This window comes from Nicotiana tomentosiformis, chromosome 2 (genome assembly GCF_000390325.3).
Source record: "Nicotiana tomentosiformis chromosome 2, ASM39032v3, whole genome shotgun sequence".
Taxonomy (NCBI): domain Eukaryota; kingdom Viridiplantae; phylum Streptophyta; class Magnoliopsida; order Solanales; family Solanaceae; genus Nicotiana; species Nicotiana tomentosiformis.
This window is the reverse complement of record NC_090813.1, coordinates 143,189,356-143,208,526: the sequence shown is the minus strand read 5'-3', so window position 1 is coordinate 143,208,526 and position 19,171 is coordinate 143,189,356. Positions and strand designations below refer to the sequence as shown.

The 19,171-nt window shown below is 37.2% G+C and overlaps 2 protein-coding genes across 2 annotated transcripts; both read left to right on the top strand.

Annotated features, from left to right (window-relative positions):
* The first annotated feature begins 855 nt into the window (after nt 1-855).
* LOC138905769 (zinc finger BED domain-containing protein RICESLEEPER 2-like) lies at nt 856-2,247 on the top strand. The gene is made up of 3 exons (XM_070194290.1): nt 856-1,016; nt 1,087-1,946; nt 2,204-2,247. Exons 1-3 carry the CDS (start codon nt 856-858, stop codon nt 2,245-2,247), a joined length of 1,065 nt encoding a protein of 354 aa, XP_070050391.1.
* An 8,171-nt stretch (nt 2,248-10,418) lies between these two features.
* LOC117276957 (uncharacterized) lies at nt 10,419-10,871 on the top strand. The gene has a single exon (XM_033656383.2). It carries the CDS (start codon nt 10,419-10,421, stop codon nt 10,869-10,871), a length of 453 nt encoding a protein of 150 aa, XP_033512274.2.
* Nucleotides 10,872-19,171: the final 8,300 nt, after the last annotated feature.

The window sequence follows — 19,171 nt, the reverse complement described above, 5'->3', positions numbered from 1 at the left end:
GTTGTAGTGACTCATAGCATGGCTGAAAATATACAAAGTGATAAGATGATAGGTGGAAGTGGGGCTTCTAATTCAAATACAATAAGCAAATCTGAAATAACGGAGTCAAATATAACCAAAAAAGAAAAAAAAGGGTCTATTTTGTGGGATCATTTTACATAAATTATTACTTCCGAAGGGAGTACAAAAGCAAAATATGATTATTGCTTTATTGAGTATTTTTTAAGACCAAAGACGATACGTCGACACTTCTTTCTCATATGTTCAAATGTCCTAAACGCCCTGCTATTGTTGATAAAAAACAATCAAATTTAGGTTTTCAATCTGTTCCGGGGGGTAGTCAGGGTGACTTAGTTGTTGTTACTTGGAAATTTGATCAAGAAGAGTGTAGGAAGGCGTTATGTCGTATTGTAATAGTTGATGAGCTTCCTTTCAGCTTTGTTGAGAAAGAAGGTTTTAGAGACTTTATGAAAGCGGCGCAACTTTATTTTCTGATCCTTCCCGTAGTACTATAACTAGGGATTGTTTTGATCCTTTTAATGAAGAAAAGCAAAATTTTGAAGAGGTCTTTTATAGAAACGAAACAAAGAGTATGTATTACCACTAATACCTGGACTTCTATACAAAGAATCAATTATATGTGTATCACTACCCATTGGATTGACAGTGAATGAAATATGCATAAAAGAATAATTAATATTTGTCATATTGTTAGTCATAAAGGCGAAGATATGGCAAATGGTATTGGTAGGTGCTTACGTGAGTGAGGGATAAATAAGATCTTCATTGTCACAGTTGATAATGGAAGCTCCAATGATGTGACAGTAAAAGAATTATCTAAGCAATTAACAAAAAATGGGAACTAATTTGATGAACGACAATCACCTTCACGTGAGATGTATGGCTCATATCATGAATCTTGTGGTCCAGGATGATTTAAAAGAATCTTCAGTGTCTATTGAACATGTTAGGCATGCAGTGAGATATGTTAGGCAGTCTCCTGCGAGGTTGAAAAGGTTTCAAGAATGTTTTGATGATGAACAACTCAATTGTAAAAAAAACTTTATGCTTGGATGTTCCAACTAGGTGGAATTCCACCTACTTGATGTTGCGCAAGGCTGTTGAATTTGAAAGTGTATTTTCACATTATGCATCTAGTGAAATTGGCGTAAGACATTATCTTGAGCATTCTTATATTGAAGTTGAAATTCCTACAGGTGAACTTTTGAGTGGTGATTGGGAGAATGTAAAAAGAATTACAAAGTTTCTTGAAATCTTCTATATTCTTACTTTGAAAATATCTGGATCACGTTATGTTACATCAAATATTTATTTTCTTGAAATTTGTGTGGTTGCTGTTTATTTGAAGCAATTGATAGCAAATGAAGATACAGTTTTAAGTGAAATGGCAAAGAAGATGAAGGAAAAGTTTAATAAGTATTGGGGTGATCCAAGGAAAATGAACAAGATAATTTTCATCTTATGTATTTTGGATCCACGTTACAAGCTCGAATCAGTGGGTTATGCACTTGTAAAGATGTTTGGTGAAGATCTGGGGGCAACTATACAAGCAGAAGTGAAGAAGTACATGACTTCATTATTTAGTGAGTATGTAAAGTCTAGCTCAAAAGGTGTCGTGCTTGCTTCATCTTCAGATTGTTCTTCATTGGATACTTCTACTTCCGGGCTTTCTGACAGTCAAGTAAGCACCCAAAATACAGGACTTTTAGAATCACTATTGCAAGATATAAAAAAATATAAAAGTGAGAGTGGAGGTGTAGATACTAAAACAGAGTTAGATAAATATTTTGGTGAAGAAACTGAGGATGACACTAAAGAATTTGATGTTCTTCTCTGGTGGAAATTAAACTCAACTAGATTTCCTGTTCTTGCGGAGATGGCTCATGATGTATTAGCGGTTCCGGTTTCAAGTGTGGCATCCGAATGTGCGTTTAGTATGGGAGGACGTCTTCTTGATTCATTTAGGAGTTTATTAACTCCTAAATTGGTGCAAGTTCTAGTGTGTCTTCAAGATTGGCTTCGAAATAAAAAATTAAAATAACCTGTTAGTGTTGAGGAAGATATTGATAAAATCGAGCAGCTTGAACAAGGTAATAATATTGTTACTATATTTGTTGTATATAAGTGTTATGGATATGCTTATATTTATCACACGACTCATTATTTTAATTTGTTTTTTCAGATTTAGCCAGCGATGGAAAAGACCCTTCCGTAATTGACGTGTAGTGTTAATATATCTGGTAAGAATTCGAATTGTAATACAATGTTAATAAATATGTTAATATATTAACAACAAACATGAATTTTTAGATCAACAATTTATATAATTCTACTAATTAGCTCAAATTTTAAGGTGGATCTGCAAACTCATTGATCTCATTTTGTAAAGTCTTGTGCCCTCAAGCTGTCATATTTCAAGCCTGCTACCATCTGAGTTATATAGTGCTAGGCTGTTGGATGTTAGAAGTTTGTTATTTCTTGAATGCTATTAATAATGTAAATGGTTCTACCATTGCAGAGTGATTCCAAAAACTCTTAGGTTGCTGTTTGAACTTTGAAGCTGCAGAAATTGAAGCACTGTTAGGCGTTAACTGCAGCAGTTGTATTTTGTGGATGTCTCTAATTGTTATAGATTTTATGTCTAAATTTTTATTTTATCTCTAGTTGTATTCTGGACTCATTTTGACAGGTGTAATTGCCATGTTAGGAAGTATTAAGTGTTAATAGAATCTCCATTCATCATTATTATAAAACAATTAAGATTTTAAGTAGTTACTATATATGGATAGTAAATTGGTGATTAATAAGCATGGGTAAATATATGTATAAAGTTTTGTACTCTTTGTTATTTCTGTGTATGGATTAATCACGTACTAGCAAATAGTGATTTAAGCATGTGTAAATTAAATATCTTTACAACTTTGCCTTTAGATCTTTTTTATCTAGATCTTTACATATTAAATTAGTGTTGATGTGATCTTTATGAAAATGGTATGTGCGTCATATCCAATTGCATCCATTGCTCCAATATTTGTAGTCTAAACTGAAAGCAGCGTCAGTGGGCACTAGCAGATTTCTCTAGTGTTTAAAGGTGTCAATTTTGGTGTAACAACTAATAGGCTGTAACATGAAGGACCAAAAAAGTCCTCTGTAATACAGATTGAACTAGGCCGATAATAGCTAAACCGATATCAATCCGCCCGATATCTTATCGGTTGGCTAGCGGATTAATATATTTAAAAGCTGATAACCGATAAGCCGAACCGTTAAGAGTAAATAATCATCTGATCCGCCCGATAAGCAACCCTAGTACCATGGGATTTAAATAAGCATAAGCCTAGCAAGTTTAATGCTAGTATATGTTAATTAAATAAAGTAGTAATATATCCTCTCTTCTTGCATATTCAAATTACCTTTTATTAAATTAATCTAAGCGATAGGCAGTTTTAGGCACGTTCCAAATGTAGGCCATGTGTTACATACACGATCTTTGGTCAACATTTAATAATAAAATGGTCGCGTGTGCATTCTCGCTCCTTGACCTTGGATTAATAAATTATGCTCTTTAGTAATTAATTTTATTTAAACCATGTGTACTGTCACGTTCCTTGGTTTAGTACATGTGATTAAATAAGGACCTTGTGTGCTTGCACTCTCCTAGACCAAAATTATTAATTCTTAAGTGACAATAGATGATAGTAATTTAAGGTATAAATCATAGTTTGTCCAAAATTAATTCAAGCCAAGTTTAAGACAATAAAGCGACCGTGCTAGAATCACGAGATTTGGGGAGTGCCTCATACCTTCTCCCCGGTCAACAGAATTTCTTACCTGCTCTCCTATTTTTGCGGATCAATAAAAATAGAGTCAAACCTTCCTTTGACTAGGGATTCAAATAAAAGGTGACTTGGAACATCGAAAATCAATTCCAAGTGGAGACTCTGAACAATAAAATAATCCCTACTCAAGTTTGTCACTTTAATTGAAAAAACTCTTTAACCCACAATCCATAACATATATTTATTTTTGGGGTAAAAAGGGGTGTGACAGCTTTGGCAACTCTGCTAGGGAATATAGAATTCGAGCTTGTACATTGACTTTATTTGGCTTTATTAATTTTGCATATACGGTGATTTATTTGGGCCTAATATGCTACTTGCATGTTATTTACCGCTTTGATATTGTTGAACTGTATTATAAATTGTCTTCTTGCGCACCCCTCTGAGGCTTCTAAATACAACCCCAGGAATCGAGGATACACGTCTCGTTCTTTTTGAGATAAAGCCGGTGGGCCTGGGCTCCCGGGGAAGGATTTAGTCACTTATATTTAAGAAAGGGGAGGGTCCAGTAGTTAAACCGGAGAAGTATTGCTCCCGGTACGCTACCCCTTCCCAACTCGAGTTGTCTGCTCGTTTTATGGCCAGTCTAGATACACCTCATCCCCTAGGATTTTTAAAACCTAGAAGAATAAGTCACATGCCTGGTTATCCCTAGTACGATCATTTTGTTGAATCATGTGCATTTGACTTAGCGAAGCTCGACACATGGGTCGGGTCCATATAACACAGGTATCCTTTTTGAGACCATCATGTTCACTTATGTGCTACTTGCTGTATCATTTGGAAGGATTACTTACATTGTTGACTGGCTTTAGAAATTTAGTTGAGCGGAATTGAAAAAAAAAATCAATTCCCTAGTTTTGTACAAATAATTTGTTTTTACTATAAAAAAAGAACTAATCCGATATGAGGTGTCCAAAAAATGGTCAAAATCTATCAAGTCTTGGTTCGAACTACGCAAGTTTGATTCTCACCGGATGTGAGATAGGTAGGCAACCTTTATCGGGTCCAGCCCCCAATTTTCAAAAATTCAAAAATATTTTTCTTTAATTTTTTATGCATTAAATCTAGAAATTTTTTAAAATTTTTTTTTTAAAAAAATAAAATAAACTGAGTTGCAAAATATTTTCATTCTTCTTCTAAAGTTTTTCTTTCGAAAATTAAAAAAAAAACTCAGAATCCAAAGATTTGTTTTTTTATTCAACGGCAAAAATTCAAAACCCCACAAATATTTTCTTTCTTCTTTGGAAGTCTTTCTTTCAAAAAAGCAAAAAAAAAAAAAAAATTTCTTTAGAAGTCTTTCTTTCAAGAATTCCCACAAAAAAAAAATATTTTCTTTGTTAGGAGCTTTCGTGGTGTGATTTGTATACGAGTAAAAAAATAAAAAATAAAAAAAAGGAGTTAGTTTATTTATTTATTCCTGATTTTCCTAAACTACGTAATGATCTGATTCATGCGGCGACATGATACGTAGACAACCCCCAAAAGTTTCGATCGAAATATTTTTTCAATGACTCTAAAATGAGGCTTCAAAATGAGGTGAGTGAAAAGAAAAGCGAAAAAAAGAGAAAGAGAGAGAGAGAACAAAAAAAAAGAGCGTCAATAAGCAACAACCTAATAAGCTGGAGTAAAACATAAAGCCTTCCAAAAATATGTTAGAGATGGTAATGATTTTAGGAGCATAACATATTTACGTGTGATTCGTATCTATAAAATGCTTAACCCTAACACCTTTGTTTCCTCTTATATAGTAAGCTTAAGGTGGTTGGTTTGTGGTGAAACTGGCAATACATCATTACTTCACCAGATCTAAGGGAAAGGTAGTAATGGCTAACAATGATGAAATCGAGCTGGTTAGTGACGACCCCCAGGGTCAGCCAGTTGAGCAAGAGTCGGAGAAAGTAAAAGATTGAAACAACAACTGTCTGATGTGTATTATGTGTTGCCTTAGTTGTTAAGTTCTAATTTTATATTTATTATTTGTAGTTTTGTCTATGTTTAAGCTAATTAGTTTAAGGCCTTAACTACATGTTTTGTTTGTTTGTAGTCATTAGGTTTTTTTGTTAGTTTAATGGTTCAAGTCAAGTTGAGGAAGGCCAAGCAAATGAGAGAAGTCCAGTTGCCAATAAAGAAACCAGTCATTGAAGAGGAGGCGAAAGAGTTTTGAAAAAGATGAAATTTCAAGATTACTCAATCATTGACCAGCTGAGAAAGACTCCTGCCCAAATCTCTTTACTATCTCTACTCATACATTCAAAAGAGCATGTCCGTGTACTAAGCAAGATGCTGAACGAGAGCACATGTCTCAGAGAAGACCACTGTGAACCAGTTAGAGAAGATGGCCAGAAGATATTATGAGGTGAAAAACATCTCCTTCACTGATGATGAACTCCCGGAGGAGAGAGCCAGGCACAATAGGGCTTTGCACCTGATTGTCAAATATGAGGGGCACTATGTAAAGGGAGTCATGGTTGATGGAGGCTAGAGTGTAGATGTATGCCCTCTCTCCACCTTGCAAAGCATGAAGATCAATACAGATTGAATCCGACCTAATAATGTTTGCATCCAGGCTTTTGATGGCTCGACAAGAGATACCATTGGGGAGATCAACCTCACCATGACGATTTGGCCGGTTGATTTTGAAATTGTCTTCCAAGTAGTGGACATGAAAACTTCTTATAACTTTCTTCTTGCCATAGATCCATACGGCCTGACCTGTGCCATCCACCTTGCATCAGATGCTCAAATTCGAACATGACATGCAAGTAATTATTGTTCACGGAGAAGACGAGTCATCCATTTATAAAGCCCTGTTAATCCCGTGTATTGAGGCCAATGAAGGATGTGAGTCCATTGTCTATCAGGCTTTCGAAGTGGTTGATGTGGACCATGTTGAGGAAGGAAAACCCATTATGCATTCTCGTCTCTTTGCCACATCTGTAATGGTGGCTACACTTATGCTAAGACAAGGTTGTAATACAGGAGAAGGCTTGGGGGCATCTTTGCAAGGAATTTCGAAGCCCATTTCTCCATTCGGTAACAAGGGTACTTTTGGCTTAGGCTTCAAGCCAACACAAGCAGACGAAGACAAAGCCAAGCACAGCAAAAATCATGGGTGGGTCTTGCAGCAACCTATCCCTCACAGTTTTTACACTTTTGTCAAGCCACGACTCCAAGAGGGTCAAAATTCATCGGCACAGGAAAACATTGATGAAATTTTCCATGGCCTTAGCCAGATATTTTCTGAAGTGAGTATGATCCAGGCTGGTAAAGGCACTAGTCGTGCCGATATGCAACTAATTGGCCCAGACACCATGCTCAATAACTGCGAAGCAACTCCTCTCCCCCACAAGGAAGGAGTCTTGGTAGTTTTCTTTTGCAGCTTCTTTTTTGTACTTTGGGTTACTTTCAGGATTGTAATCCAAACATCTCAGTATGATTGTTTTGTTTTTATGTTAACCCTTCTATCCTTTCAAATTCAATGAAATACAGTTCACTTTCGTATTAAGTTTTGTATCTTTTTCTTTTTCTAATTCCTGTCATTTTGTTTCCATTTCAGTTTTGTTAATGCCGGCTTTAATAATATGACATGCATGCAGAATTCACTCCCAGATCTTAAAAAGCTATCTAATTTCGAATGCATCAAGAGGTTGAATATGATGAAGATGAGGTTGTCGAGGAAATAAAAAGAGAGTTGGAACAATTGAAAAACAAGCATAAGCCCAACCTCAATGAAACTGAGCCCATTAATATCAGAAGTCATGAAGATGTTAGAGAAACAAAGATAAGCATTCACACTGAATAAAAAAACTAGAGATTCCTTGATTCAACTTTTATTTGAATACAAAGATGTGTTTGCTTGGTCTTATGATGACATGCCAGGTTTAAGTGCAGATCTAGTGGTTCATAAACTTCTCACGTATCTTGATTTTCCACCAGTCCAACAAAAGAAACGAAAATTTAAAATGTACACGAGTGATAAAATAAAAGAGGAAATAATGAAGCAACTGATCGCCAATGTGGTCAGAGTTGTCTGATACACCATTTGGGTGGCAAATGTTGTGCCTGTGCCAAAGAAGGATGGAAAAACCAGAGTCTTTGTTGAGTACAGAGACCTGAACAAAGCAAGTCCAAAGGATAATTTTCCTTTACCAAACATCCACATCCTTGTAGATAATTGCGTAAAACATGAGATACAATCGTTCGTGGATTGCTATGTTGGGTACCACCATATTCTGATGGATGAGGATGACGTAGAAAAGACCGCTTTTACCACCCCATGGGGTACTTATTGTTATAGGGTCATGCCATTCAGTTTGAATAATGCAGGGGCAACTTACATGAGGGTCATGACTACCATTTTCCATGACATGATGCACAAAGAGATTGAAGTATATGTAGATGATGTAATCATAAAGTCAAATACACAGGTTGATCATGTGCGTGATTTGAAAAAGTTCTTTGAACGGTTGCAAAGGAATGACCTTAAGCTCAATCCCGCCAAGTGTGCATTTGGGTTATGTCTGGGAAACTCCTCGGTTTTATAGTCAGCCAGAGAGGCATCAAATTGGATCCATCTAAGATAAAGTCTATTTGAGATCTGCCACCCCGAAGAACAAAACTGAAGTCATGAGTTTGCTCGGAAGATTGAACTACATTAGTAGGTTCATTGCTCAGCTCACAACCACGTGCGAGCCCATCTTCAAGCTGCTAAAAAGGGATGTTGCTATCAAGTGGACAAATGATTGCCAAAAAGCTTTTGACACGATCAAAGATTATCTGTCAAAACCCCTTGTACTGGTCCCACCTGAACCTGGTAGGCCTTTGTTTTTATATCTATCGGTGATGGATAATACTTTTGGATGCGTTTTGGGGCAACATGATGCGACATGCAAAAAAAAACATGCGATCTATTATTTGAGCAAGAAATTCACCAATTATGAGGTTAAGTACACCTTTTTAAAAAAGACATGTTGTGCCTTGACTTAGGTTGCTCAAAAGCTAAGGCATTATCTTTTGGCATATACTACTTACCTCATATCCAGAATGGATCCTTTAAAGTACATCTTCCAAAAGCCAATGCCCACTGGCAGGCTCGCAAAATAGCAAATTCTGCTCACACAGTTCGACTTCGTCTATGTCACTCGCACTGCAATAAAAACACAAGCTTTGGCAGATCATTTGGCAGAGAATCCAATTGATGATGACTACAAGCCACTGAGCACATACTTCCCAATCGAAGAGGTCAACTCAATTATGGAAGTAGTTCCGGACGACAACCATGTATGGAGAATGTATTTTGATGGGGCTACCAATATCAAAGGAGTTAGGATCGGGGCAATCCTTATCTCACCTATTGGACAACATTAACCTGCAATGGCCCGACTTCGGTTTTTCTGTACCAATAATACGGCAGAATACGAAGCTTGTATCATAGGGTCTGAAAATGGCCCTCGATGTGGATATGCATGAACTATTGGTTATGGAAGATTCTGACTTGCTTATCCGGCAAGCCCAAGGCGAATGGGAGACTCGAGACATCAAGCTTACTCCATACAGTCAATGTGTGTAGGACCCGATCAAAAGATTTAAATCTATCGAGTTCAAGTACATTCCTAGATTTCACAACGAACTAGTCGATACCTTGGCTACCTTAGCCTCGAATGCTCCCTTATCCAGGCAACACTCATATTGATCCATTGGAAATCCAAGTCCGGAATTAATACGATTATTGCAATACTATTAAGACAGAACCAGATGGTGAACCATAGTATCATGACATAAAATGATTCCTAAAAACAAGGGAATACCAGAGCATGCCAAGGAAGATAAAAAAAGAACTATAAGGTGGCTCACCGACGGTTTTTTCCTAAATGGGGATATTTTGTACAAAAGGACCCGAGATTTGAACTTGTTGAGATGCATAGATGCCATAGAAGCTGAGCGGATCATGAGTGAAGTGCATTCAAGGTTATGCGGACCTCATATGAATGGATACGTTTTGGCGAAGAAGATTCTAAGGGCAGAGTATTATTGGCTTACTATGGAGTGAGACTACTTCAGTTTTGTTCGCAAGTGTCACCAATGCCAGATTCATGATGACCTGATTCACTCGCCTCCATCAAAACTACACCCCATGTCTTCTCCTTGGCCTTTCGTTACTTGCGAAATGGATGTTATTGGGCTAATCAAGCCAAAAGGATTCAAATGGGCATAGATTCATTTTGGTCGCCATTGATTACTTCACCAAGTGGGTGGAGGCAGTTACTTTTAGAGCAGTCACCAAGAAAGCAATGGTAGACTTTGTTCATTCCAACATCATATGTCATTTTGGTATCCCAAAAACTGTTATCACTGACAATGCAACCAATCTGAATAGTCATCTAATGAAGAAGGTATGTGAGTAATTCAAAATTGTGCATCGCCATTCTCTTACCGGCCAAAAACCAATTAAGTTGTTGAAGCGACAAATAAGAACATCAAGAAGATTCTCTGGAAGATGATCCAAGGGTCAGGCAATGGCATAAAAAGTTGCCTTTTGTTCTTTTGGGATACCGCATGACTGCTCACACATCTGTTGGTACAACTTCTTATCTGCTGTTATATGGAATGGAAGCTGTAATACCGGGTGATGTCGAAATTCCCTCTCTTCGGATCATTGTAAAATCGGAGATTGAAGATACAGAATGGGTAAAGACTCATTTGGAACAGTTAATGCTGATTGATGAAAAACGGCTAGCAGCAGTGTGTTTTGACCAGTTATACCAGCAAATAATGACACGTGCTTACAACAAGAAAGTGTGTCCAAGGCACTTCGAGGTAGGCCAACTCGTTCTGAAATGCATTTTTCCATACCAAGTAGAAGCTAAAGGAAAGTTCGCCCCAAATTGGCGAAGGCCCTACATCATCAAGAAAGTGTTACTAAAAGGGGCCTTGCACTTGGTAGATGAAGAAGGACGAGTACCGGACATGACTATTAATGCAGATACAATCAAAAGATATTATGTTTGATATATACCTATTGCGTAACTTTTATGCATGATTTTATCAGATCGAGATGACGAAGGCTATCATTGCTCGCTATCCCAAATAGGTGTTACCCTTTTGTTAACTCTTTTGAGCCGTATTTTTCTTCTTTATTTTCCCATTTTTTAGAACCTGTGTACTTGTAAAAGCAAAAAATAAAGTCAAACAACTAATCTTCTGAGTCAGTGAACTACGTTTGACCTGATTCAGAAAGGATACGTAGGCAGCCTTACCCTGGGTTCGGTCCCATCACAACAAAAAATTCCATATTCCCAATACTCCAAAACTGGGGCAGAAGTTTTTTTTTATTTTACATTTCTTTTTCTATAAAAACGGTTCCAAAAGTTTTAATTCAGTTCAAGTTTCTTTTCGCCTTTTCCCTATTAGGAACTTCTGATCGATCTTTGAGAATGTTTGAAGTCCCCATGCCAAGGGCGTTTGGCAACCTTCGCATGAAGTATCTTAGTCAACAAAAATATAAAAAGAAATGAGAGAGTCTTATCGGTGAAAACCCGTATGGGCACTGTAAGGCGACAATGAGCAGAGAAATGAGAGAGTCTTATTGGTGAAAACCTGGATGGGCACCATAAAGAGACTGTGAGTAGAGAAATGAGAGAGGTCAGTTAGCGAAAACCCGCATGCTGCTAGCCGAATGAGGGTCTTTGATACTCCGGCATGAGCACAAACAAGACAGTTTCAAGATGAACATTTGTGACGGATTTTGAGAATTAGACAACTCAGATGGATCAGGCGTCCAGTCCAAAATGCATGTCATAATTCATTGAAGTCAGCACACACCTCCAGATAAGTTTCTGTATTCCTCTCCCTGTAAGGGACACCTTTTGTTAAGACACAATTACTTCTTTTTTTTACTTTCAATTGCTTCTGTTTTTCCCATAATTTTTCTTTGAGTCCCTTTTAGTCTAATCTTGCATCAAAAGCAAAGCAAAGAAATAGCTGCAAAGTATCTCAAAGAAACTAAAAAGGTCGCCTAAGCAAGACTTGCTTCATGGGAAAAGTTGACAAGCACTACAGACACAAATTGATATTGGGTGCAAGATAACTAAATTTGATTTCCTCGCTTGGGAACAAGGATTAGCGATACTATGGACATCTGGGTATGAAATAGCCGGGGTAACGTCAGAAGGCCAAGGTCTCCAGGGCATCAAGGCCACAAACTGACCACCACTTTGAAAACTTACAATTTTTTCTTGTTTGAAGCAGGAACAAAGCAGTGCAGAATGATGATTCTCAAAGGACGAATATAACCAAAAGTAAGTTCCTTAAAATCTCCATTTTCTTTTATTTTTAGCATGCATCACTACTGTTCATCCCTCCCATTTACGCAGCTTAACTCAGGTAGAACCGTTTTGCCTAGGGGGATCCAACTCATAGTTCCGGGTAGAAGTACTCTTCGCTCAGGATGTTTTACGTAGCTTAACCCAGGTAGAACCTTTTTGCCTATGGGGATCTAGCTCATAGTTCCGAGCAGAAGTACTCTTCGCCCAAGTTGTTTTACGTAGCTTAACTCAGGTAGAACTTTTTTGCCTAGGGGGATCCAGCTCATAGTTTCGGGTAGAAGTACTCTTCACTCAAGTTGTTTTACGTAACTTAACCCAAGTAGAACCTTTTCTTCTAGGGGGATCAAGCTCATAGTTCTGGGTAGAAGTACTCTTCGTTTAGGATATTTTACGTAGTTTAACCCAGGTAGAACCTTTTTGCCTAGGGGGATCCAGCTCATAGTTCCGGGTAGAAATACTCTTCGCCCAAGCTGTTTTACATAGCTTACCCCAGGTAACCTTTTCGCCAAGGGGGATCCAGCTCATAGTTCTAGGTAAAAGTACTCTTCGCTCAGGATGTTTTACGTAGCTTAACCCAGGTAGAAACTTTTCGCCTAGGAGGATCCAACTCATAGTTCCCAGTAGAAGTACCATTCGCTCAGGATATTTTACGTAACTTAACCCATGTATAACCTTTTTGCCTAGGGGATCCAACTCATATTTTCGGGTAGAAGCACTCTTCGCTCAGGCTGTTTTACGTAGCTTAACTCAGGTAGAACCTTTTCGCCTAGGGGATCCAGCTCATATTTTCGGGTAGAAGTACTCTTCACTCAGGTTGTGTTACATAGCTTAATTCAGGTAGAACCTTTTTGCCTAGAGGAATTCAGTACTTTATCAGTAATACAGGGCACCAACCCCTGGTTACATTCCTACTCAATAATACAGGGTACCAACCCCTGGTTATATTCCTCTTTAGTAATACATGGTACCAACCCCTGGTTACATTCCTTTCAGTAATACAGGGTGCCAACCCCTGGTTTCATTCCTTTCAATAATACACGGTACCAACCCCTGGTTATATTCTTTCTCGGTAATATAGGGTACTAACCCCTGGTTATATTCTTCTTTAGTAATACATGGTGCCAATCCCTGGTTACATTCCTTTCAGTAATACTTGCCAGCTAGGGAAAGGGATTTTCTCTACTTTCCGGTGATACTAAAGTATTGTCCGTATACGGTAAAAGTGGATAGCGACAGTTGGATGAATGAAGGGATGACACGTGGAACTGAGATAATTGGGAAGTGAGTCAGCAAATAACTAGCGCCGGATGCAAGTATGTGACCGGTGTTGGATGAATCGTGAAGACAGAGTAGTTGACAATAAAGTTTGAAGATTTAATTTCAGATAGCATTCAATGAGCAGCCGTTACGGAGGATATCAACATCTATAACCAACCGTTATGCAGCCATCAATGACAGTTTTATTCTCATTCAAGATGAGCTTGATTCGGGAATCTTGTCTCCCTACACGAGGCTATAAATAGGAGAATGAGCACCATTTTGTAGGCACGAAATACTCTGTACACAAAAAAGCTATATTTTGCTCTCTAACACATAAAGTCGTTTACTGTCTTCCGCTCATATTATTATTCGTACTTCTGCTACCGGAAAGATTAAACTCATAACCAGGCTTGTATTTTCTTTAATTTCATTTCATAATCCTTTTATTTTTTACTTACTTAATATTTTTTGGGTCAAATTAATTCACTTGTCTATAAAATACGTAACAAATTCAATTATTCCGTTTTACGGTTAAACAACAATAATGTTAATCACGCGCATACAACAAATATATACATGCATAAGAGCTTTTGTTTAGCATCAATGAGCACAATCACAATTTCTAAGACATGGTTTTGTCTAACTTGAAAAGGCATGAGCGAACGTAGCAAAAGTTAAAGGATACAACTTTGCCGCAAGACGTAAAAGGACTAAGAGAACCAAACAATTTTTGGTTCATTAGTTTAATCTATGCATACTAAAAAATAGAAGTATTGTACAAGTTGACAAACACAAGCGACTCTCTCTGCTTTTGTATTTTGTAGCACTTTTACTCGGTTTCTGTGACCCCCATTTGTTTTTCGCCTCACCTTTTTTCCCAAGCAATCTGACCATCTGCAGGAGAAAAAGAAGTTTAGATGAAAGATTATTTAACGAAGGCTCAGATTTTGGAATTCTTGATCGTAGTACTTTTCATGATAGAGACTTTCTTTGTTTCTTCAATAAATAAAGAGCATAGTCTTCTGACCTAAAAAGTCATAATCTACCACTTTGTCTAAATAATCCGTTCAATAATATTTGTTTTTTAAAAGTTTTTTTATACTTTTTAAGAAATATATATCAAATAATCTTAATCATATACAGGTGTATTTGTCTGGATTACTTTTTATCTTTTCTTAAACATCTCACTCAATTAACACCTTATTAATTGAACAAGTTACGATAGAGTTGAAGAAACAAAAACAATAATAACTTTTTAGTTTCCAAAACAATAAATATTTTGATTTTTGAAAAGAAAAAATTCATTTACTAAAACGACTAACATGTGCAACCGGAGGGAGGAACATTCAAGAACTCTTCTGTTCGGAGAGTGGGTGGTTGAGAGTAATGAATAATACGAAATTATCCGCGCCAAGGTTGTATTGTAGTTAGAGATGTACGCAGAACGTTTTGTAAGCATTGTCGTATTTGCATAAATAAGTAAAAGAAAGTATTATTTAATATCATTTCCCACAAGTTGAAAGCCTTGACCCTAATGGTTTAGTTGAATATTATTGCTAAACCTCAATTTTTTTAACAAAAATACTCGCTCAAAGATCTTCAAAAAAATAGAACCTCTAAGTCCAGATTCGATCGTACGATCTTCACAAGCTCAAATACGAGCTTCACCGGCGGACCAAGAAGTACTCTCTGCCAAGAAGCAGTGTCATTACTATATATTGCTTTATTTTTGCAGAATATTAATATAAATATTTAGTTTTTATTCTAGTAATGACACTGCTTCTACCCATGTGCATCCGCCCCTGATTATAGTGAAGTCATTGTTTGACCATCAGATGAAAAAAACAAATTCTTTGACCACCTTTTTGTTTTCTGGTAAATGGGAAATATTTATTAATAAAAAACTAAGGCGTTACAATAGCAAAGGCGTTACATCTCTGCTATCGTAGATAGCGAGTACATAGGAGTTCACAAGACTTGCCAACTTATTACACATAGATATAGGAACTATTCTAGTAGATGATAAGCCTTCTTTGTCTGCTTGAAGTATTGGTAACACAGACTCTGAGGGAGAGGTTATAATAGATAGATAGTCACTTGTGGCTTGCTTGGATCCTTCCTTTGTCAAAACATGAGCTATTTTGTTTCTTTCCCGTTAGCTATGCCGGATCACTGGATTCCCCAACCTCCTCAACTGATACCTACAGGAATCAATAACACTCTGATCAATAGGGAACCTTTTGTCCAAAAAATCTACAACTTCAGTGGAGTCCGTTTCAATTTAAATGTGGATTAATTGTTGGTAATTAGCCGCTAGTATGTTCTAGTGCAATAAGCTCAGTGTGAGTGTGAGTGTGATTGTAAGCATGAATGTTTTTTGAATAGCCTAAGACCCAATCAACATTTGAATTCCTAATGACACCTCCAATACCACCAATTTGATCCTTCTCCCAAAAAGATCCATCAGTATTTAGTTTAAAGAATCCTGGAGCTGGGGTTGACTACCTGATTTGGATATTTTTGGTAAGAGTAGGAGATGATGTAGCCCTAGTGCAGTACTTGAATTCCATAGCCCGCATAAACCCTACTCTAATATCAAGAAACAAAGCAGTTCTGTTGAAAACGTTATGATTTCTATTCTTCCAAATGCGCCATAAGGCAAAAGGGAAGAAGATATCCTAGGTGAGGGGATGATTATGGATGGGGAGGCTAATGTCTTTTATTAGTTGGAGCCAGTGGGTCTGGTGATAGGGGAGAGCACTGACATTTAAACCAAGGTCCATCCAGAATTTCCTTGCAACAAGGCATTCTAGAAAAATATGGCGGATAGATTCTGCTGTATGGTTGCAAATGGCACAATTGGGTTCTACGTTGATACCTCTATGATGCAAGTAGGTGTTTGAGAGTAGCCTATTATGGGAGAAAAGCCAGAGAAAGAATTGTATCTTATTAAGAGTTTTAAGGGACCATATCCAATTAAAGTTGAAGTTACTGTGGGGACTGAGGTGTAGGAGCTTATAAACAAACTTTGTGGAAAAAGTACCATTTGTATTAATTGACCAATAAGGAATATCTATCCTGTCATGACTCAGAAAGATTGCAGTAGTTTTATTGATAATCTCGCGTGGAAGTTGAATAGAGATTCTTGACTAGTCCTAGTTAAGGCCGTCCCAAATGTTATGTAATTTAAGACCGTTGTCTCCTTGATTTAAAGGGCCTTGTATAATGGAAAGGAGAGAAGGTGTGCCAGGGATCCATCTAGTGTTCCAGAAGTTAATATTTGACCCTGACCCAGGGGCCCATGCAATAACGTTAGAGCATATGTTACCACCCTTCAAAATATTTTTCTGGATAAAAGAATGGGAGGATGATATGCTTTTGGGGCAATACTTACTAATTAAAGTATGGGCCCAAAGGGAATGGTGTTGAGAAAAAAAATCTCCAAGAATGACTTGTAAGTAGAGCTAGATTTTTATTTTGGGCTTTACGAACACCCAAACCACCTTGGTCCTTTGGAAGAGTGAGGGTGTCCCGGTTAACATAGTGAATTTTTTTTCTTTGGGAGGTAGTACCCCATATGAAGTCCCTTTGTATTTTATCAATACTACGACAAGCTTTCTTTGGGAGCTGAAAATATTGCATAACATATGATGGAGTGGAGTTAAGAGTGGAATTAACGAGAGTAAGTCGGCCAACTTACGTTAGGAAGTTTAACTTCCAGCTCGCAAGTTTACTATTCATATTATCAAAAATGTATTGAAAATCAGAGGGCTTTGGTTTATGATTGAGAATTGGAAAACCAAGATATTTGCCAAAAGTATTTGTAGCCTTTATGTTCAACAGTTGTTGGACTAAAACTCGAAGACTATCTTGACAACTTTTAGAGAAAATGACCTTGGATTTGATTGGCTTGATTTTTTGCCCTGATAATTGCAAAAATGGCTCAAGCAGTGGTGAATAGAGTGAATTGACTTAGGGTTAGCTTTGCCATAAGGGTGAGGTCATCTGCAAAAAATAAATGCAATAGATGAGGGCCATTTTTATTGAGGGTGATAGGATCCAAGAGTTGAAGATATACTTGATGATTAATGTATGTGGAGAGAAGCTCCATACATAATATGAAAATATAAGAGAACATGGGATCTCCTTGACAGATGCCCCGGAACAGTGAAAAGTAGTTTATTTTTGTACCGTCAACAAGAATAGCAATATTACTAATGCAGTTTAAAATGAGCTTGGTAATCTTAGGGGGAAATTTAGAAAAGAGAAGTGTACGGTAGACAAAGGACCACTTAATGCGATCGAAAGCTTTTTCAAGATTAATTTTTATTATAAGCTTACCCATAGCCCCTCTGGTTTTATTAATATGATTTAGGACTTCCTGAACGAGGATAGCATTATCACATGTCCTACGACCTTTAAGGAAGCTGGTTTGGTATGGACCATTAAGGTCAAGCAGGTAAGGCTTAAGGCGATTTGCTAGATCTTGGTAATTACTTTATAGATAGTGTTACATAAACTAATTGGCCAAAAATTCCTAAGGTTATTTGTATTATGAAATTTAGGGATAAGGCAAAGCTAAGTGTTATTAAGCGAGCTCGGAATTTGCTGAGTAGCAAAAACATTTCTACAAAGCTTGATAACAGAGTTCCCTACTATATTCCAATACTTTTGAAAGAAGAATGGATGCAAACAGTCTGGCCCAAGTGCTTTGTAGGGTTTGAAAGAGAATAAAGCTTGGGTGACCTCTTGATCTAGCAGGGGTTTATCCAAGGACGATAGGTCAAGGTTGTGAAAACTAGTAGGGGTGGTTGGAATGTTGTTCCATCTAATAGATGAATGGTCAGTAGTGTAGATATTCCGGACGTATTAGTTGGTATAATCAACAAGTCTGCCGTGATCAGTGATTAGTGATCCAATTGCCTTGATCATCCTTAAAAAAAGAAAACTTTATTTCTTCTTCTTCTTCTTCTTCTTCTATTAACAAGATACAAGTGGTAGAACTTGGTGTTGGCATCACCGTCATTTAGTCAATTGATTCTAGACCGAATTTTTCAAAAGTCTTCCTCAGTCCGAAGGATACTATTATATTCTGCTGTGAGGTTTATTTTCTAGGGACTGGAGGAAATTACTTGTGGGGTATGATAGGGAGAGTTGGAATCCTTCTAATCTAGCCAGTAATCTTTTTTTTCTATGAAAGATGTTACCAAAGGTGTCATTACTCCCGTTAGTAGCGTTGTGTTGAAATAAGTTTATGCCCTCAGAGAGGTCCCTATATTGCCAACTCTCTCTCACAATATGATCGAACTCTGGGTGGGAGCACCAATAGGATTCAAGCCGGAAAGTCTTGTTAAGGGGTAACCTAGTAATATTGTTTGTTTTAACTAGCAGTGGGTTATGGTCAGAGTAGGTTTTTGGGAGGTAGGTTATAGAAACATTAGGGTAGTTTACAAGCCAATCCTCATTAGCAAAACAACGGTCCGGTCTTTCAAAAATTAAACCTTTGTTACTCTTTCGATGGTTTGACCAAGTGTAATGGCTACACTTAAGTCAATTAAATTACAATGATTGATACAAGACCAAAGTCTAGAAGATCGGGACCTATTTATACTTCTGCCACCAAATTTTTCCTCTTATTTTAAAATGTCATTAAAGTCCCCTGCAACCAACCAAGGCCCACTATAATTATTAGATAAGTTTTCCAAATTATCCAAAAGAATTCTA